The following is a 20705-nucleotide window of genomic DNA, read 5'->3' as shown; positions in this document are numbered from 1 at the left end:
TTTTGTCCTACCGTCAACTGTGTTTCAAAACTAAAATCTCTCTTAACGAACTGATGCACGCGTCGATGCTGAGGACTGGCTATGTATGTATCTTCTCAAAATACCGAAAGTCGCCTCATTTCAGCACCACAGACTCTTTTGCCGGCGAGTTCTATGAGTAGTCCCGATGCTCTTGACAAGATTTCAGTGGTCTACAAATGCATCTCCATCGGCCGAAAATTGTGCAGACCGTTGCGTAATATTTTCTGTTCCAGCTATGGTGTGAGGTCGCAGATATTTTTTAAATAAGAGAACTTGTATCAGACAAACATTCTGAATTAGATGTTTCGGCTTGCACATGTATACCTGATGCATTGGAAACTCAGTGATGGTAAAACGACACTGTGCAAAGAGGGAGGAAATCAAGTGTTCAAGTGCTTCTACCAGAGCAAATCGACTCCAACACATTAATATCCTCAAGGCGACACCATTTTGGTCATGGGATTATGAATTACCCAGTCTTGTGGGCGGATGGGCTCCTAAGGGACCCTGGTGTTACGACTAAGTGCAAGTTAAACCAAGCTAGTTGTAAAAGTCGGCAAACAAATTACTTTAGTATCGTAGTCACATTTGTGAAGCCAAAAAATGCTCGCAATACAATTACAAAAGAATGCATCCATACACAATCTTGAAACTGACATTCCGAAGTTTCAACTCCCCGAGAACCGATTCTGCGCACAAAACTCCAGCTTCCACACGAACACTTTGAAGATGACATTGGGAAATACCTTCCGAACAGCGCTCCGGTCCAAGAAGGCCCCAGTACCAATAAACCACCCACCCGGTGTCTGGGGTCGGGTCCCGAGAGCAGAGCTCCCTCGTACGGGTCCCGCGTCCTACGCGAAGTACATCGGCGCTCATCTTGCCGGTAGCATAGCCGTACATCTGTCGGTTGAGTACCTGCGGGAAAGTGAGCCTATACAAGAGATTTTCTCGGAGGGAAAAAGAAAACTAAAGGAAGACGCTAAGAGGGGACTTGAGAGATTTGAAAAATCCGCGCAAGACGCTGTGCGGAGGAATCTAGAAGACAACGCCAAGAAAAGACTCAACAACTTCGAAAAGCTTTTACACATACTGCGCATCTATCGCCGCCGACCATGATCATGATGAAACTATTTGCTTTGGCTCTTGCTTTATTGGGCACAGTCAATGCTGGCATGTATGTCGACTTCAATTCAAGAGGTAAGAATACTTCACATATCCCCTGAGGCACGAAGACTTCATTGCTAACAACTCCAAGAATCTATTAGATCCGCCGCCGCACTCAAGGCTGAAGACGTAATGAGCTTCTATCACGGCCAAGAGCCCGGCCACACCCCCGGCGTCCTCTCCGGCCCAGGCCCAGAGCACAATGACTACATCTGGTGGGAAGCCGGCGCGCTGTGGGGCACGATGATCGACTACTGGAGATATACGGGCGACGCCACCTACAACGACGTGGTACAATCCTCCCTGCTCTTCCAGGCCGGCCCGGACCGTAATTATATGGAGCCCAACGTGTCCGCCTTCATCGGCAACGACGACCAGGGCTTCTGGGGCCTGTCGGTCATGCTCGCTGCCGAGACCAACTTCCAGAATCCGCCGCCGTCCGAGCCGCAGTGGCTCGCCCTCGCGCAGGCCGTCTTCAACACGCAGACCTCCCCGGACCGCCGCGACGGCTCATGCGGCGGCGGGTTGCGCTGGCAGGTGTTTGCGCTCAAGAACGGATACAATTATAAAAATGCAATCTCCAACGGGATTTATTTCAACCTGGCAGCACGCCTCGCCCGGTACACAGGTGATGAATCGTATGCGCAGCACGCCGCCTCGACCTTCAACTGGATGGAGAGCGTGGGGCTCATCGACGATGGCTTCAACGTCTTCGACGGCGCGCACGTCGAGCGTGACTGCCGCGATATCAACCGCGCGCAGTTTAGCTACAACGTCGCGGTCCTCCTCCAGGGCGCGGCCTTTATGTACGATTTCACCGGCGGGGAGGCCGTCTGGGTCCACAGGGTGGACGGCTTGCTCGACAGCCTGCTGCGCACGTTTTACGTGGCTCCCGCGTGGGATGATGAGACCGACGCCGACGCCAGGATTGCCTTCGAACCTGCCTGCGAGGGCGGCGCGTTCAACGTCCCTGCTAGCGGCTGCACAGGCGACATGCTAGCGTACAAGGGCTTCGGGACGCGCTGGATCGCGGCTACAATGCAGTTGTGTCCGTGGACACGCGGCCGCATCTTGCCTGCGCTGAGAGCGTCGGCCGCGGCTGCGGTGCGGCAGTGCCGCGGTGGTGAGAACGGGCGCATGTGTGGCATGCGATGGTCGTCTGGGAGGTATGACGGGACGTTCGGTGTGGGCCAGGAGATGGATGTGCTGTCGGCGCTGATGGTGTTACTTATTGAAGACCCAGCTGATTCATATGACCAAGGTGAAGACTTGGATGGGGTGACATATGGAATTCAGCAGCCGGCTTATGTCCCTCTGACGCATGACACGGGCGGCACAAGTGAAGGTGACCCAGATGCTGGAAGGAGTTCGAAGAATAGTGGGAAGGAATTGGCACCGATCACGGATACAGACACAAGCCTCGCGGCGGCCCTGACCAGCATAATCGTCGTCTCCATGTTCGGCGTATTCCTCTTCATGTGCACCGAGGCGTTCGAAGGGCGCCGCATGGACAAGAGCCAGAGTCGTGGTGTCATTGCACGCCGGCCTCGCGTGGAGGTCATTTCCGTGCAAGCGCCACTCAAATGGACGGATCTCGAAGCAAGGAAACCGAGCAGCCGCGAGAACCAGATCAGATCCAGGTCTTTGAATGGACGTGTCCCAGTCCGGCCCGCTAAGATCCACGTGGCTCATCATCGCTACAAGCGGGCCACAGTCTACAGAGAGGATGACGACTCTGTATTTGGCGATGACGAGGCTTCTGTCGTTGATGGCCGGTTGACAGGGTCGAGGAGGAGTCGATGAGGAGCGAAGAAAAGTATGAGCAGGACGGATCGGAGGTTGCATGGGCAGTCGGTTGAGTCTCACGACGGGTTGCAGCGGCGAGAAGCGCAGATTCTGATGCGGAATAAGCCTTCGTAAAAGACACGCCATTCGTATACTATGCTTCTGCCGTATGTGTCTGGAGTGGACATGGAAGCGGAAGGAAGGACTGGTTGTGGTGCCTCCCCTTCAGCACCCTAAACCCTCGAAGATGGAGTTACGCCGATTTTCTGTTGTAAGTAGTTACGCGAAGTGTGTTCGATGTCATCAAGCACCGTTGTCCATCGGGTGGCGAGGATTGAGGAAGACGGTGACATGCTTTTGATACCCTTTCTTAGACCCAGCTGGGCAGAAAACTCGATAATTGCACCGACCGAATAATGCAGATGCAAATGCAGAGATCTATGGAGGCATGAAATAGCAAAAAATCAAAAACCAACCCTGTTCGCCTGACTGCCATGTTGCCGCCCAGATACCTCATCGCCACGCTATGCAATTATTCTACAGCCTTAATGTCTGCCGATGGGCCCGCAACAACGCTGAATTGTCCACCCGTCCCGCACCATGTCAGCCTGGCGCCCTTGAGCGCCTTGGCCTTGACTTCCTCCGCCACCTCCGTGTCGTCGTCGTTGCCGTTGCCAAGCTGCAGCTGGCCGTTGAAGCCGGACGCGTAGGCCTTGCCCTCCTTGTTGACGAAGACGGTGTGACCTCGAGAGCAGGCTACGTAGGCCGCCTCTCCAATATCAGGCACCGCCACGGGGGTAAGGAGGATACGGGGTCGATCGTGCTCGTCTCGCCGAACCAGCTTTGGGTTTTGGAGTTGGGCCTCTGTTAGTTTGACTCCGAGGTGTCCGCCGTCGATTCGGCCCCAGACCAGGCAACGCCCGTCCGCGGTAACAGCAGTGGAGTGCTGCTCGCCGCCATCCATGTGCAGCACGCCTTGCTTGGACACTGATCGGATCTGCAGGGGGTATGGCAGAATGGCGTTGTCGCTTCCGGCATCTTTGGCGTAACCTGCCTGACCGTAGCTGTTGAGGCCCCAGGCGAAGAGCCTGTCCAGCTTGTCGACCGCGAAGGAGTGGTACGGCCCGCTGGCGATAAGCTTGATTGGGTGCCGACTCAAGTCGAGCTTTCCGGGGTAGTAGTTGTCGAGATGTTTGTTCTGAACGTGAGTGCGACGGCCGACCTGCTTTTGCTCGTTCACGCCCCAGGACCAGACGTTGCCCTTGACGTCGAGTGCGAGAGCGTGATTAGAACCGCAAACGACTTTCGTGATGTTCTGCAGGCCTGGAATCAGGATCGGTTTTTGTTGCACCTTTATGGTCTCTCCCTTGTAGTAGAGAAAGGTCTCGTGGGCCTCGCTGTCCTGTTGATCGCAGGTGTGTCAGAATACAAGGTCAAAAACAGCCAATGGTGAGCAATTGGTGGGTTTGCAACTTACCAAGAAGGTCCCCCAGCCGTACACGAGCCCAGTGTTGGTCACAGCGAAACTAGAGCTGTCACCGGCCGCGACAGAGGTGAACTTGGTACCCTTTGGGAAGGAGTTCTCAGGGATGTGCGTAGGAGTGGACTCGAGGGGGTTGACGTCTTCGTCGTCCGAGTCGCTGTCGGAACCAGCCTTTTCGGCATCCATGTCGCGCAGGCCTCCATCCCAGTTGGTGTCCCTGCCGAGGGCGCCCTTGTCATTGCAGCCCCACGAGACGATCTTGTTGTCCTCGGTCAGGGCTAATGTGTGCATGCCACCGCAGTCGACCTGGACGACGCGATACGCGTCCTTCTCCCTCCCATCGAGCTTCGGGATGACGGTGGCGCGCTTGGCTTCCTTCTTCTTGGGGCCCAGGCCGAGCTCGCCACTCATGTCTCCGGTACCGAACGCGAAGACGGTCAGGATTTCAGTCGGCGCATTGTTGATGACGGGGAGGTCTGAGGTGTCGGGTGGAGCGGAGGTAAAGCTCTTGAGGGTGTCGACAGGTTCCGCCGAGAAGGACGAGGTGAAGGACGCGACCGCAGCAGGTTCTGCCTTAGCCTTGGTGGTCTTTGGACGCTTCAACTCAACCTGGCCGTCGGCGTCGGAGCTCCTTCGCCTCTTGGTCAGCACTTTCGGCGCCTTTGGCTCCTCCTCGATTGCCTTGCGCTTCTTGGACGTGTTGGGTTTTGTGGATGTCCCATTGACGACAGGCTCAACCTTGGGCGCAGCGCGCGCGCGTGTGGACTTTGGCGGCATTGTGGAAGAATCTGCAGTGTGATGATCTCACTGTTGTGGTTGGCTGATGGTTGATGGCGCAAAGCGTGTGTGTGGTGTGAGGAAAACCTGGTCTAGCAGAGAGCTTTCGAGGGCAGACCGTTGCAGGGAAAACCGGGCCCCTGGAAAAAAATGGAGCTCCAGCAGCTCGGTCCTGGTGGTCTGCAGGTGTTGACTTGAGTGTGCTTGGAGAGCTTGGCTGTTGGCCGGGTGAGGGTAAGGGTAAGGTCGCGCCGCCTTCACTTAGGCCTGCCTACCTTACAGAGCGAGTCGCGCTTGTGATCTACTTAGGTATCGAGTTTGGCTGCCTGGGCCTGGAGTTGAACACGCTCAGTCTCCCAATTCAATCAAATCCGAGCACGAATGGGATCAGAAGGACAAACACATTGGTTCTCGAGGGCATCGAGTCACCTTAAAAAGTAGTAGCCAAGCCAAGTGGACGCATGCGTGGTTTGCTGGGGTCCTGGATTGCGAGGCAAGACATTAGTCGAGACACAAACTCATTGTCTTTTCTCTATGCAGCTGTTCAGCCTTTGTCCGCCCCAATCCGCCTCACTCCCTTTTCCCAGGCACACATCGAGTCTTTGTCTCGACTGCTCATCCTCGCTACAGCTCCCACGATTCTCGAGAGTCCACACTCCTGCTTCGCCGGTTGCGCTGATTACGCGTCGATTCGTCCCCACCATGGGCCAGCCCAATCTTGCTCTCGTCATCGTCTTCCACCAGCGTTGACATCGTTCGGCCCAGCTCTTTATGCATGTAGATGCCACGAGCCCCAATATCGCCGTCGTCCGACGTTGTTTGAGTTGACAACATTGATTTGGTGGATTGTCTTCGCCCCTGGTAGACGTCATTGATCGCACTCTCGGACAATGATGGTACGGAAGATGCTCTGCCCTCCTGGCTTGTAGCAAAGGACAGGCCGCTCGACGAAGTCAACCAAGAAGTCACAATCAACTTTTCCTGAGACTCTTCGTTTTCTAGGAAACCCGAGAACTCTTCCTCCATCTTCCTACGGTTCCATATGTTGTACCAGATCAGACACCCGACGCCGAGTGCCAGAAAGGCGCCGTATCCAGATGCGCTGATAATGATTGCCTTGATAAGGTCGTTCATTTTCGTGGTGACTGTCGGGAAGGCAGATGGCTGCGTATGAGTATCCTGTGTTTCTTGTGTTCAGTGACCTCATGACGGAGGGATTTTATCGTCCTCGCGACGTCAAGTATTCTGTTGAAGAATCTGGTGCTTTTGATTAGCGTAGAGAAAGTGCTGCTGCTTCGCCGAGTACTGCGCGTCGCTTCGGATTGAGCTTCGATACATTTTGGCCATCTCCCTGCCACAATAAGGGCTTTTTTATACACCGAAAAATCATTGACAGGTCACTGTTACTCGATGGCTCACCATGAAGCCTGACTGGAGGTCGCAGCACAGAGAGGCATGTATCTGTTGATAGAACGGCGGTCAATGAGTAACGGCTCAGCTTCTTGTCCGATATTCTCTCGAGGTGACTGATGGTCCCATTCTGCTAGGTCCGGTCTTGCACCTGTGAGAAAACGACAAAACACCCATTCAGCTGTGTCTGCTCACGTGCCAGGTGTGGGACGGGCACCCAGGTGCAAAATGCATGAAACATGCCCGCGAATGATATTGGAATTCGCATAGGACTACCTCTTTGGACAAAGCGACTGCTGATCCCTGGAGTCGAAACATACGATAGGCAACGCCGAGAAGGATTCTGAGATATTTTTGTACTAGCCTCTCGACCCATCGGATACACACAAAAGCGCAGCATCCTGCATAAGGATGAACCGTTAGCCGCGCTAGCCATAAGCTTGTGCCTGACAAGAGATCGCCATCGAGTCTTGGAATGAGCTTGATTCTCCGAAGTTTGCTCGGCGTGTCCGTACTTGGCGACCTGGCAAACGAATCTTGGCGAAAAGGGTCGGTTACCATCGTTTAGGAGAGCTACGATGTTTACAGCAGCCGTTCCCTATTAAGTTCAGTTTCTCGCAGCTGAACAGAGATTTCTTCCACTGTCCCCGAAATCTATGCAAGTTACCTGCCTTTTCCGAGCGAGCGGGCTAGTAATTATCGTGTTGCGGTTATGCGTCGCCAGTTTGTAAAACTTGCAAACTCTCCTGGACAATGCCTACCAGGGCCTTGATGCCTACAAGGGCCCTGATGCCTACGTCGACATTTCAGAACTAGCCAGAACCCAAATCCAAAAATGGAATGAAGCTCCAGGATCTCTCTACTCGTTCATTGAGCCAACAAGTCATTCCCGAGGTTCTAGAATATCGATGCTCGTCGAAGACAACGACAGTGGCATGACAAGCAGACGACTAGGTCTACCATGGCAATCCGTGGTGATCAAGTTTGATGTGAACAAGTGTGGTAAGAGATCCGCCACCCGCCGAGATAAGGGAGTGGATTGGTCCTGTTGTGGCTCCCGCCATAATAGCGGTGGATTTTCGGACGAATTTGAGACTTACGCGATTCAGGGGCTAGAGATAACGGAAAGGAACTAGGGCCCGCGATGACGAGACATGCGGATAAACCCGCACTGTCGAAGAGAGATATGCTTCGAAAATGGTCACGAGAGCGTTTTGTTATTATCAAGTGATGGTTCATTTGAAAGGGAAACGAGGCAGTTCGGTGATCATGGAGCCTTGAAGTCCCAGGCTCTCGGATCTTACGTACAGACAATTGATGCAATTGGTATCTCCACGATTCAACACTGCTGCCCCAGAATTACCCGTGCCCCGGCATTACCACGGCGAGATCTATGGCAGTCCAGATAAGGACATATCCCCAGACTTCGACCAGTGTCCCAAGTCAGGACGACCCGCTGCCAAGCTACTGTCCCTGCACTACAGACTCGTGGCAAATTCCAGCCCAAGATACCGTTCGAGGGACCATAAGCCTCCCCATTCGACAAACCTAGCTTAGAGTAAAGAGCTTGACAAACATGGACCCTCCCGGTTCCTGGCCCCTTCCGCAGTTGGGTTCCGAGGTGGGCGGAACTGAGATAGGCCACACGAAGTGTTACCCAGGTGTGCCGACACGAAAACTTCCGCACGCTGGCTACCCCAGACACGGTGGTATATATCGGCATTGACGACGCGGTCCCGTGAGACAATGGACTCAACGGTGTCCCATCCCGCACCCCTTTCTTTCTTTTCTTCCATTTACAACAGCCCGGGACAGTGCTTGATTCTTTAGCCTCCCACACAAGACAATCACCATGTACGGCATCAGTAGGAGCGAGACCGATGGGTCTGGTAACGACAGCACGAAGAAGGAGAAGGAAGTCGTCAATGTCCTCGAGCCTGTCGCTTCCACTCGCATTGCGGGCATTTACGAAGACCCAAATGCGTTGGCACAGCCTGAAGATACCCACGTTGGAGAGTTCGGCACAAAGCGTGACCTGGTTAGTCACTTCGTTTTCTCGGTTTTCAATTGAGGGCCTCTCATATTGGGTCATTATTTCTCAACGCACGCTGACTTCTCTCTAGAAAGCACGTCATGTGTCTATGATTGCTCTTGCCGGTACAATTGGAACTGGTCTCTTCCTGGGTTCTGGATCAGCATTGGCCAATGGCGGCCCTGTCGGCTTCTTCCTTGGTTATACGATCGTCGGGTGTCTGGTCGGTATGATGATGTATTGCTTGGGTGAAATGTAAGTCAATTAACAATGCAGGCAACTATCACTGTAAAACCTAACAATCATCTTTCACAGGACCGTCTTCGCTCCTAACATCGGTGGATTCATCGAAATGGGCAACAAGTACCTGTCCCCTGAAATGGGATTCGCCATGGGTATCAACTACATCCTCCTGACAGGATTCACCGTACCAACCGAAATTACCGCAATTGGCCTCATGATCGGGTTTTGGGATGAGACGTCATCACATCTAGGCATATACATCGCTGTATTCCTGGTCGTCTGCGTCGCCACTAACTTCCTTGGCGTGAAGTGGTACGGAGAGGTTGAGTTCTTCTTCGCCTGTCTGAAGATCGCTCTTCTGGTCGCGCTTATAATATTTGGCATCGTCGCAAACACCGGAGGTATCAACGGTGTTTACACAGGTGGCAAGTACTGGCGCGAGGAGCCTTGGAACGACGACTTCGGTGGAATCACTCCTGTTAACACGGCGCGGTTCCTCGGATTCTGGAAGGTGCTCACGCAGGCAGCCTTTGCTTACGGCGGTGTCGAGTCTATCGGTGTCATCGCTGGAGAGGCCCACAACCCCCGAAAGACTATGAAGTCGGCTACTAAGACCGTCTTCTACCGCATTGTCGGTCTGTACGTCACCGCCGTCATCATTATCGGCCTCAATGTCTCCCAGAACTCGCCCGAACTCCTCAGCGCCGTCAGCCACGGAGGTCACACCGCTGCCTCGTCGCCCTTCGTCGTCATTTGCCAACAGACCGGTGTCAAGGTCATGCCCTCCGTCATCAATGCTATCGTCATGACAAGCGCCCTGTCCTCCGGTAACGAGAACGCCTACGGTCTCTCCCGCACATTGATGGCCCTGGCCCGCCAGCGCTCGATGCCTTCCGTCTTCCTCAAGACCAGCCGCGTCGGAACACCCTACGTCGGCGTCATAGTCGCTTTCTGCTTCGGCCTCCTGGCCTTCCTGTCCGTCAGCAACGGCTCCAGCCAGGCCTTTACCTGGCTGTCCAACCTGTCCGCGCTGTCTTCACTGATCGCCTGGACCTGCATCTGCTGCTGCTATGTGCGCTTCAAGGGCGCGCTGGACGCCCAGGGCATCGACCGCCGCAACCTGTCGCTCCGCGGATGGTGCCAGCCCTACATGGCCTACATCTGCATCTTCTTCTTCATCCTCATCATCTTCTTCAACGGCTTCGGCGCCTTCCTCGGGGGCTTCAGCGTCGCGGACTTCTTCGCCAGCTACATCACCATCCCCGTCTTCGCCATCGCCTGGCTCGGCTTCCGCCTCTACAGCGCCAAGATCGGCAACCCCTCCGGCCTGACGCCGCTCGACCAGATCGATCTCAGCAGGGGGCCTGCTGCGGCGCTGAAGGACACGAAGTATGACCTCGGCGCGCCGCGTTCGATGATGATGGCATGAAGCAATTAGGTGCTTCATTTGGGCTAGTGGGCGTTATGGGCCGATCTCTCAGCGAGTGTAGGTATAAAAAAAGTGCATTTACATAGATGTTAAATCTAAAAACGCTAGATCAATTGCTTGAAGTTGTTCGTTCGTTGAACAAATATCTCCCAACATTGTGCGTGAAGGTGTCCAAGATAGATTAAGCTGGCAAGTTTGTATTTATCAATTGGGAAACGCGAGTCCTGTGCCCGATTTGTACAAGATAGACCTGCAAAGCAATAGTTGTTTTATACAGAGCCGCTCTTTGACTTCTCCATGGCTGACACCGCCGCAGAAATCGAGTCACATCGATCTTTGACGAAAGTAGAAAGCACTTAGAAAGTCTGCATTCCTGCTTCCTTTGACATGTGATCAGAAGTGACTCGTGATTGGAAGCAAATTCCAAATACCATCCGTACGTGGCAGCTCTATGGTGCTAGTCAGCCATTGCTTTCTCGATGAAATTAAGGCTACGCCGGCTGTGACATACCCGAATTGCGTGGCATCTATTTACTGAACTAGTTTATCTGTCTCTAGGCATCAATCTTGGCCAAGATAGAGTCTTAGACATGATCGACAGCATGAGTATCAGGGTTTCTGTTGCAAGGCTTATTCCACTGACTTGTTCCGCGGCTAAGTATACATAGAAAGCTCTCAGCTCTTACTCCAAACTCTCAATTCGTACAGTCGGGCGAGGGGAGAGGTACCAACCAACCTGGTGTGGTGAGCCCAATCACAGCCCGGGAAACCCGACCTGAAAAGATGTTGGCCGTGTCATACGACCTATGGATTGACCGATCCAAGTAGGGAGGTACTCATACATGTGTAGGCTGCGCCGCACCCCCTCGGAGTCTTGCCTGCTCCTGCCGACACCATCTCTGCTGGTCAAAAAGACAACAACGCCTCCGAGCAACGCGACTGGGTCGGTCAGAGTTTGATCAAATACACACCTACCTTGCCCGTCTCCATCCCCATCCCCGATTTTCGGCTCTGAACCATGGGCGAGCACTTTGAGTTGCGCCATGTGCCCACGCTCTTTACGGCCACGGTGATGACATTTGGTGGCATGTGGTCCTACTTCGACCCGCGGGCCGCCATGCTCGAGTTTGGCCTCCCGGATCGCATCGCCGCCACGCCAGCCGCGGGCGCCGTCATGCACATCAACAACGCCCGCACAACCGTTCTCGGCATGTGCCTGTACACCCTCTACTTTCGCCGCCAGCTGGCCGCCTGCGACATCATTCTCGCCATTTTGGGCGCCTACGCTGGGCTGGTTGATAGCTACGTCGTATGGAGGGAGGGGAATCCTCGCAAGGCGGCCTTTCGCCTGGCAAGCTCATGGCTACTTTCCGCGGTGGGACTTGCTGGATGGACAGCAGGTCGTTGAAGCGCATCACCAACATGCATATACACACACTGCATGTAGATTAACTGGTACTTGCAATTTGAGCATGGCGGGAACCTGAAGACACAGCACCCATTGGAATAAACCTGCTCTGAAGTGAGATGCGGGACTTATAATGGCACGAGGCTTGGGGTCACGGAAGGTTCGGGTGGCACCTGCAACAATTGCGCCAGCTAGTGTTCTTACTCGATCAAGGTTGGATGGTGCCATTCCCTGGAGGAATGCTACTGCACCAAGGTCTTATGTTGGGATCCGGCACACTTTTGTCTGTTGGAGAGGACACAGTCGTTGTTTTGTTGGTAAGATCTCTCTGCTTCCGTAGGAGCCCGGCAGAAAGAGCAAGCTAGTATGCCTTCATAGTCAACAAGCTTATTTGTCGACGAACCCTCCTTACGAAGGCGAAGGTGTTCTCATTAGCTACAGCTAGACCACTCGATTACTCTTAATGCTACGGGTGCTATCCAAGCAAGCCAGCCCACAAAAGAAGGTGAACATGAGCACACGCAATGCCTCAATGTCTGGAGGTATGAAGGTATGGACCTCTCATGTTCTGAGTTTGTCTCTTTCTACTTTTGACTCTGCCAATGGACCTGCTATTAGCTCATTGACGCGTCAATAAAGTGAATAGAGGAGTCTGTAATTGGTCCCTGCAGGAATGATGATAGCGAGCTTAAGTGCAGGTTACGTAGTACACTGTTTCATCGCCGGAACCTCGCCGTCCTTTTTGCGCCTCAGCCAAGGCGGAAGACGTTACTTGCGGGCAGCTCCGGCCCGAGTGCGCCGGCCGCCAATGACATCGTTTCTGCCATCCATATATCAGATCAAACCCGCTGCGCCCACTGGCACGCAGTCAAGAATCCGGAAACGGGAAGAAATGTGCTGATAGGCCGTAGCAATGACGGATCTGTTCTCGGCTGATACAGGTGATGTTTCCTGCGACGGTAGCGCGATCCCCTGGTACTGTGCATGACGGGATGAAGGCCGCCGATCTCTTGGCAGCACACGGGTATTTCATTCAATAAGATGCGGGGCCTTTGCCGCAGCCAACGCGCGCGACGGTAGTCGTTCGCTCCTGAAAATAAAATCAGCAAAATAATTCTCAGTCGCGATGATGATTACATCCTACAGACTCGTCGCTCTAGCCCTTGCGGCATGCCCTGGCCTGGCCATTCCGCCTCCAGAATTTGGATTCGTGGATAGCGCCAACCATACCGAGCTCAGCGTGGCTTTCACATTCGATGGGAACACAACAGTGGTCCAGGAAGGCCAACTCTTTGGAGGAAACAGTAAGCTCAACAGCCACATCCCTGCTTTCCGTGGGCTCATCTCACTGACGTAACTCTATAGTCACTAGCCAACAGCCAGCGCTGGCTGTGAACCCAGCCGCCTATCAGTCTGTCGCTGACTATAATGGCGACTATGTTATTCTCATGATAGACCCAGATGCACCGTCGCCAGACAGTCCTACCAGCCGGTTCATCTTACACTGGCTGGCCGCCAATGTGACGCAAGGCACGACGGCCGAGGCGCCTTTGACCGGTCAACGGGCCCTCACGAACAGCACACCGGCCTTCGTTCCGTACCGCGCTCCCACACCCCCTCTGAACTCCAGCGCACACCGATACATCATCTACGCGTTCGCGCAGCCGGACAATTTCGCCATCCCGGAATCTTTCAGCGGCTTCAGCGCGCAGAATCGGTCTCTGTTCAGCCTCGACCGCTTCATCTCGGAGGCTGGCCTCGGCCGGCCAATGGCTGGCGAGTTTTGGTACGTGAGTCGGGAGCCCGAGGTCCCTGGCACATTTGTTGCCCTCGCTGGAGGGGCCTACCCTGGGGGCAATGGCGCCGCCATCTTCTCGGCCGGGTCTGGCAGTGCGACGGCTACGGCGACATCATCTGCATCAAGTACCTCGAGTACAGGGGGTGCAGCCAGCACGGGGACGTCAGCTGCGAATGTGGCAAGAGCTTCTTACTTGGGTCTATACACTTGCCTTATCGGTGGAGCTGGGCTTCTGGGCTTGACTCTACTGCTTTAGTGCCATTCGGATTTCAACGTGTTACGGGAAAACTTTCTATTCGGAGATGGAGTTGCGGTATCAGCTTTGCGCATCACCTGGGTGACCACAAGTAACTAAGACTAAATGCTTGGTGCGAAAATGATGCCATCTTGGGCAAAGTGCCAGAAGCTCCTTTCAAGGAGAGCATAAACTGTTGAGGTTGGAAACCTTGTGAGAGCCGTGAGGGTAGCGGAGAGGGTAGCGGGGGAAAATGGAGTTCTACGTCTGAATAAGACGCATACTAGCGCTCTGCTATCATAGCCGATCAATAGGAATCAAGAGGTCTACAATGCAAATGACTCGGAAAAGAATTTACCCCTGTCATCAAGGCATTATTGCCTACTTGTCACGAGAATGTATATGGTGACAAGGCAGCTGTCCTCAATACACCTCATTACTGCAATTGAAATGAAGTCAGCGCTAGAGCTGTACGTGTTGGTTGAGGTTGGGAGCTGAGCGCCAAATGAAACCGAAATGTTGCATTTGGCCCACAGGAAATCCGGAGATCGGGTGGCATCATTCTCAGCCACGCCCCAACGTGCAGCTTCAAGCGGGTCTTCCGAGGGAAAATGTGATAAGGAGAGAAAAGAGGTGGATAAAGAGACAAGGTAAAAAAGAAAGACGAAAGGCTTTAAGTAGCAGGATACTGATCTAAACCATCCTTCACAGCGTCAAATCCTGTTTCTCGCCTGTCGCTGTCACTTTCACCGTGCCCCAGACTTCCCCATCATCAACCAACATTTGAGCTCGGGCCCCTTTTCAAAGACCAGAACCAGATATTCTCACTGTTTTGCCTCAAGTTCCGAATGCCTGTACACAATGCACAAGTCAATGATAGCGCTGCCCGCGCGGAGGCGAAAATGTTGGTCGAAACAATTTGCAAAGATCATGGGAATATAGAAGATGAGACCTGGGAAGAGCTGGGAGCATACAATCCTAGCCTTAGGGCAAGACTGCAGTTCGCTTTTCTCAGAAAGGATGAGATGCTTGCGCACTCCGTAATGACGTGAGTCTTGTCCAGCACTCACCACCACTGTGTCAATGTGTACCAATCTATTCACATTTCAACTCATCTCCTGGATAGGCTGGCCAAGAATCTTTATACTAGCAATGCACGTTTCGTCTTCGAACTACTTCAAAACACTGATGATAATCGGTACACTCGAGCTCGGGGACAAGGCGACCAGCCATATGTTTCATTTCAGGTCTACGACGATCGTATTATTATTGAGTGTAACGAAGACGGATTCAAAGAAGAGAATGTGCGGGCAATCTGCGATGTTGGAAAAAGCTCCAAGGCTGGCGCTCAGGGCTACATTGGGGCCAAAGGCATAGGGTTCAAGTCCGTGTTCATGGCAGCCTGGAGGGTCCATATCCAATCCGGTGACTTTTCCTTTTACTTCAAGCATCGCAATGGAGACCCAGGCCTTGGAATGATTTCTCCATTCTGGCAGGACCATGTGGACGATCTGCCCCAACACTTGACAAGGATGACATTGCTTCTACACGACACAGGGGATCCAGCCACCATATTGTCGCAACGCCAGGCAATACGACAGCAGTTCAACGACTTGCAGGAGAGTGTGCTCCTGTTCATGCGCAACATCAGGAAAATAAGCATCTCTTTCATGGGAAACGATGGCAGAGTCCAGGCATCAACCGTGTTCTCGGCCACGAAGACAGATGATAGGCGCATGACATTGACCAAATTGGTCACCAATGGGACAGAGGTCGCATGTACATCCCAGATCTACCATGTCACCAGGCAGTCTGTGGATGGTTTGCCTAAGCATGAAGACCGTACATACTCAGAGCAAGAAGATCGGACAAGCGCCTACGCCAGAGCCGAAGTTATTCTAGCTTTCCCCATATCAGACTCTTCGGTGCCTATTATCAAGCCCCAAGATGTCTTCGCATTTCTGCCGATGCGGCACATGGGTTTCTCAGTAAGACTAATAAGTCTCTTTCGACGAAAATTCATTAACTTCGACCTAGTTCTTAATCCAAAGTGACTTTGTCACTCAGGCCAACAGGCAGGACATCGTGGCAACATCGCCACGTAACCAGGGTATCATCGAACACATTAGCAATGTGTTCATTCAGTCGGTTTTGGAATTCTGCGAGCACCCCCGCCTTCGATACACCTGGATGAGATTTCTACCTAACAGGAGCCAATACCCGTACGACAGCTTTTGGTCGAATCTGGTCAATCTGATCGAAAGGAAGCTGAGGAACGTCTCAGTTCTATTGCCACGAAGCGAGACCAGGTGGAGTAAGATCAACGACCTCAGAGAACTTGATTCCTGCTATTGTGATCGCAGCGGGGACCCTTTGTTCAGAGACGTCTCCCCGGAGAAATGGTTATCTCGACTATACCATGGAGATGATATCATAATCCTCAGAGGCTGGGGAATGCCCAGAATCAACGCACAGGAAATCATAACCATGATCGAGAACGACTTGAATCTACCGGACTCTCGAATGAAATCTGATCAGACGGATAACGACTGGCATACGAGGGCTGCGAATATGCTCTTGAAAATATCCACAGGCCAAGGAAGCACTTTATCAATTCTGCGCGCTCTAAATTTGATCCCGTGTAGAGGTGAACCAACATATTGGATTGCTCCAGTATCTGTCGCCAATGGGAACACGGTTTGCTTTGCCGAGACTGAGGATGGCATCCTAATTCCAAACGACTTAGGCTTGCACATAGTCACGTCAAATGCCTCGAAAACCCCAGCACGTATAGCGTTGTTCAAGCTGCTTGGTGTAAAGGTGGCCAATGCGAACGAAATGAGGTCTAAGATTTATCTTCGACATCAAGCCTATCTGACGGGTCATGCCAAGACTCCGCTTCGCACATACGTTGAGCAAGTGGAATTCTTATATCTGACAGACCATACTAATTCCCAGCCCACGAAGAAAGAGCCAGAATTCGCCCTGGTAGATGAATCTCTACACTTGTGGCGGTCGTCAAGCCTCGAGCCCTTGTATCTTCCCGACGAAAGTCTTTATGGGCCAAGTGAGCTGCTCAGAGCCACAGACGCTGGGGAGGAGCCCGGCGCTGGGGCTCCTGGGATGGACGTCAGATTCTTGAATGAATCTTTCACAGAAGATCCTCCAGAAAAGCCTAGACTTGACTCGCAAGCGTGGTCAGATTGGTTGAAAACCCGGGCAGGAGTGCGAGACTCGCTCAGATTAACCAAAGGATCACCCTACGACCTCTCTCCTGAGTGCTACTACGTTGCAAGGCATCGGCCGGAGAGATTTCTCGGCTTTCTCCGCTTTGAATGGCTTAATGGAGCCACCCGCTTTAGCAGACAAGACTCGGCCATTGTGCGCGACAAGTTGAAATGGATCAAGGTTCTCTGCCACGGTGGTCACATGACGCCCCTTTTGAAAACGCATCTTCCACTTCGTGATCTGCGTGACGAATGTGCCAGATTCCTGGCAAGCAGTCATACATTCCCATTTGTCAAGATCGAAGATGATATTTCGAGAGAGACATATCAAGCTTTGCATTGGGACTTCCTCGTCGACTGGGCTGGCGTTGGCGTTGAAAAAGACCTAGACTTCTACTTAGCTATTTTGAGCCAGATGTGCGGGTCAACCCCGGATGATCATACCGGTGCTCGTGTAGCCGATTTGTACAGCATGATCAACGCGAAGCATGTCGAATCTGGGCCTTCCCGAGAAACCCAAGGCCAACGAATCAAGTCAGTTCAAGATTTTGTCTATAATCGAATGTCCGCGGGGCTGCTGCCATCGACTAACTTTTATCAGGAAGTTCTTCGAAGAGAATAAAGCGATTTACATACCTGCTTACCGCGATACCCTAGCTACGTGGACCTCTCTCGAACGGTGTTTGTGGCAAGGGCTACCATATATGACTACTCACGACGCCCTTCAACTCAAATATGATGGCCTCTGCGCTCAGAATGTCGAAAAGCGCAACATTGAAAGCCTGTTCTGCGACTTGCTGAGCATCCGGGATTGTGGGTGGATCGACTTGATCAAAGAGCTCGAGAATATGAAGGAAGAGGAGGATCCGAAGTTGGAACAGGTCACTGAGCTGTATGAGTATCTAAAGACCTTAACAGAGAAAATGGAAGATAATGAGCTTGAAGAACTCAGGTAAGCCAAGTTTTGACCAAACTGTCAATTTTATCACTTGTACAAGATTCTCACCAAGTATTCTCATAGGGACGAGTTCAGCAATGAAGCTCTTATCTACAGACCACTTGGGCATGTTACCGGTCAGAAATGGCATTGCGTCCAGGGCTGTCTCTGGTCAAGCAGAGCGAAAATAAGCGGAAAAGTCACATTGAGCGAGCATTACGAAGACCTTGAAAGCTTTTTCGTCAATTTCCTCAAGGTAGAAACTCTCAACTTGGAGATAGTCTACAGGGAATTGATCCGTCTGGGCGGCTCCCCAAACGCCTCTGCCGCCGATACCAGAGATCAGATCATGGCTCTGAATGCCTTCCTCGTGGATATTGACCCCGCGGAACACCCCAATGCGACTAAGTTAATCGAGGCGAAGATCCTTCCCATTCGAAAACCGAATCAAACAGTCAGTCTGGCTTCTGCGAAAACCGAATTCGCTATTGTTGATAGGACTCACCTCAGAGACATCTTTGCGGCTCAGGTCAAAACATTAGACTTTTCTTTTGATGAGGTTCGTCGGCTTGGTCCGTTTATAAAATTCCTCAGGCAGGACAGAAAGCGCTTGTCAGAGATGGTGAGAGAGATCACGACAGTGGGCGAAGGCGACAAACAGCCCTTGCAGTGTCGTCGACGTCAGATTGGTCCCAAGGCCCATGCTCTTTACCGGTATGTTCCTCATCCTGACACAACTGCCGAATCTTGATACGAAATGCCTTTCATGAATTTAGTAATCTAATTTCGAATATGGTAGAGTCGCATTCCACTTTGACAGTCCAAGACTCAAGACAGACGGTAATGATCTTTACAACATGTTGCGCAATGCCCATGTCTACACGACAGAAGGGATCTCCTCCGAACTGCACCTTTCTCAAGACGGAAAAGACCACTGCCATGTCAAAGAGCGCAGCGACCTTCATCTCAGGGAACATGGGTCTCAACTTGAAATATTTGTTTCAAAAAAGCAGAAGAAGCAAGACTTTTGCTATTCTTCGATTCTCAACAAGCATCTTTTTCTCTGGCTGATGACTGACCCTATCACCCAGATCTCAGAGACGCTTGATTCAAGGGGATTACTCACCGTGAATAAGATTCTTAACTCACGGCGATCCAATCTTGCACAGGTTCTACAGGAAGACGGAATTGCAACCGGTGACATTGAGGAACTAGATCAGCATGAGGAGTCCGATGATGACTCAGACGAAGAAGGACCCGAAGAAAACGAGACACCGAGTGTGTCAACAACTCTATCGATTCAACAGACTACTCATTATCGCTCGGAATACAATCCTGATTACAACAGGGCCGTTTTTAGCGACTCTGTGCTCGATGAAGGGGCAGTCAGGTGAGAGATTTTGAGCTGTTGTGAAGACCGCTCGTCATTAACCGTTAGGTGTCAAATAGCCCGCAAACCTCAAGTGACAGTGACACAGAGCATCAAACTCCAACCAGCCCTATCGAGTGGAGGAGTCCACGAGAGTCTGAGAACGGAGAAGCAGATCGGCCCCGATATGAGAACCTTCTCAGGCGTGTCGTCACAGCCGCAAGAAGGTCGCATTTTCCTGCGAGGGGCTCATTCGACATGTCCGACATGTCCTCTGCTCTGACGGTCTTCTATGGCGCAGCGGACGGCTATGACGGCATCTTTGAATCGCACCGCTTCCATTCGACCTCGCAACTTGAGCGGGACAGGAAGATAGGGGCAGCGGGGGAGCTATATGTGAGTCTCGACTACCTCATGCCAACGAAGTGCCAAAGTTCTCTTTTGAGACGCAAAGAGGTTCTTATTAATTTACTTTCGCGTTCTTAGGTCTTCGAATTGCTCAAAACCCTTGATCTTCCTAACTTCTCGATACATCAGTGGCAAAGTACCATCCGCCACTATGCCGCTGCTCATCCAGACTACGTCGACATCAGGCAGTGGTCTGGAAGAGAAACCTCTGATCTGACGTATCACGATGTTCAAGGTGATTTTACACGGCTTCTGATTGATTCCGGCTACCTAGATGAGGAATTGTGGAGGCACAGGCGGCCGATGTACTTCCTTGAGGTAAAAACCACGACAGGGCCGTGTAACACACCGTTCTTCGTAAGCAAAGGGCAGTATGAACGGGTATGTCTTTCTCTACGCATGTTTCACCTTGAAATGCAGTCTTCGGTTCTCTCTCCGACACGGTTTTATTCTATCGCAAATACTAATCTGTCATTGCAGATCCGCAACCACAAGGATACTACGGATACGGTTTATATCATCATCAGAGTTTTCCAAGTCGGCAGTGACGATGTTCGTGCCAGGGTGTATTTAAATCCAGCGAGATTGGCGGACGATGGGCAGCTCTTGTTTACAGCTGAGAAGTGGTCTGTTGTATCGTCTTAAACTGCTTCAAGCTCTATTTCCTTGACGAGGCTCGCGCGGCGCGAATTGGCATGCAGAACTTGACGTAGTTAGAAGCATTAGAATCTTGATGATATCATTCCAAACCGATGAATTTTTGAGTTTCGCCATGAGTCTTACGTATTGTCCGCATTTATGACATAATTTAGACGCGAAAGACTTCGTCCAAAAAAACGCTATCAATGGTAGTGGTCAACCGAAAATAAATCCAAGCTAGATGTAAATGCTACAAGAAGATGAGCTGACAATGCATGCCCTTGGCGTTATGATCAGGGACCCAAGTCGTCTTAGATGTATTTTCAGCACGATATGA

The 20705-nt window shown here is 52.1% G+C and overlaps 7 protein-coding genes across 7 annotated transcripts; 5 read left to right on the top strand and 2 right to left on the bottom strand.

Annotated features, from left to right (window-relative positions):
- Nucleotides 1-624: 624 nt before the first annotated feature.
- J7T55_012105 (glycosyl hydrolase family 76) lies at nucleotides 625-2991 on the top strand (the record flags this gene model as incomplete). The annotated part of the gene is made up of 3 exons (XM_053136960.1): nucleotides 625-949; nucleotides 1186-1221; nucleotides 1280-2991. The coding sequence occupies 3 exons, from the start codon at nucleotides 625-627 to the stop codon at nucleotides 2989-2991; spliced, it is 2073 nt and encodes a 690-aa protein (XP_052999909.1).
- Nucleotides 2992-3505: 514 nt separating this feature from the next.
- J7T55_012104 (ran exchange factor prp20) lies at nucleotides 3506-5233 on the bottom strand (the record flags this gene model as incomplete). Its single annotated transcript, XM_053136959.1, has 2 exons — nucleotides 3506-4375; nucleotides 4451-5233. The coding sequence occupies 2 exons, from the start codon at nucleotides 5231-5233 to the stop codon at nucleotides 3506-3508; spliced, it is 1653 nt and encodes a 550-aa protein (XP_052999908.1).
- Nucleotides 5234-5857: 624 nt separating this feature from the next.
- On the bottom strand, nucleotides 5858-6367 carry J7T55_012103 (uncharacterized protein; the record flags this gene model as incomplete). Its single annotated transcript, XM_053136957.1, has 1 exon — nucleotides 5858-6367. The coding sequence occupies one exon, from the start codon at nucleotides 6365-6367 to the stop codon at nucleotides 5858-5860; it is 510 nt and encodes a 169-aa protein (XP_052999907.1).
- Nucleotides 6368-8495: 2128 nt separating this feature from the next.
- On the top strand, nucleotides 8496-10347 carry J7T55_012102 (arginine permease; the record flags this gene model as incomplete). Its single annotated transcript, XM_053136956.1, has 3 exons — nucleotides 8496-8681; nucleotides 8767-8930; nucleotides 8991-10347. The coding sequence occupies 3 exons, from the start codon at nucleotides 8496-8498 to the stop codon at nucleotides 10345-10347; spliced, it is 1707 nt and encodes a 568-aa protein (XP_052999906.1).
- A 1018-nt stretch (nucleotides 10348-11365) lies between these two features.
- Nucleotides 11366-11755, top strand: J7T55_012101 (uncharacterized protein; the record flags this gene model as incomplete). The annotated part of the gene is made up of 1 exon (XM_053136955.1): nucleotides 11366-11755. The coding sequence occupies one exon, from the start codon at nucleotides 11366-11368 to the stop codon at nucleotides 11753-11755; it is 390 nt and encodes a 129-aa protein (XP_052999905.1).
- Nucleotides 11756-12881: 1126 nt separating this feature from the next.
- J7T55_012100 (phosphatidylethanolamine-binding protein pebp) lies at nucleotides 12882-13809 on the top strand (the record flags this gene model as incomplete). The annotated part of the gene is made up of 2 exons (XM_053136954.1): nucleotides 12882-13059; nucleotides 13121-13809. The coding sequence occupies 2 exons, from the start codon at nucleotides 12882-12884 to the stop codon at nucleotides 13807-13809; spliced, it is 867 nt and encodes a 288-aa protein (XP_052999904.1).
- A 429-nt stretch (nucleotides 13810-14238) lies between these two features.
- J7T55_012099 (uncharacterized protein) lies at nucleotides 14239-20374 on the top strand (the record flags this gene model as incomplete). The annotated part of the gene is made up of 11 exons (XM_053136953.1): nucleotides 14239-14258; nucleotides 14325-14368; nucleotides 14500-14836; nucleotides 14915-15776; nucleotides 15856-17549; nucleotides 17617-17967; nucleotides 18037-18666; nucleotides 18752-19342; nucleotides 19402-19717; nucleotides 19859-20086; nucleotides 20210-20374. 11 exons carry the CDS (start codon nucleotides 14239-14241, stop codon nucleotides 20372-20374), a joined length of 5238 nt encoding a protein of 1745 aa, XP_052999903.1.
- Between the last annotated feature and the right edge of the window lie 331 nt (nucleotides 20375-20705).

The sequence above is a fragment of the Diaporthe amygdali genome (assembly GCF_026229845.1).
Source record: "Diaporthe amygdali strain CAA958 chromosome Unknown NODE_2_length_3802984_cov_64_841326, whole genome shotgun sequence".
NCBI lineage: Eukaryota > Fungi > Ascomycota > Sordariomycetes > Diaporthales > Diaporthaceae > Diaporthe > Diaporthe amygdali.
This window is presented reverse-complemented; position numbering and strand designations above follow the sequence as displayed.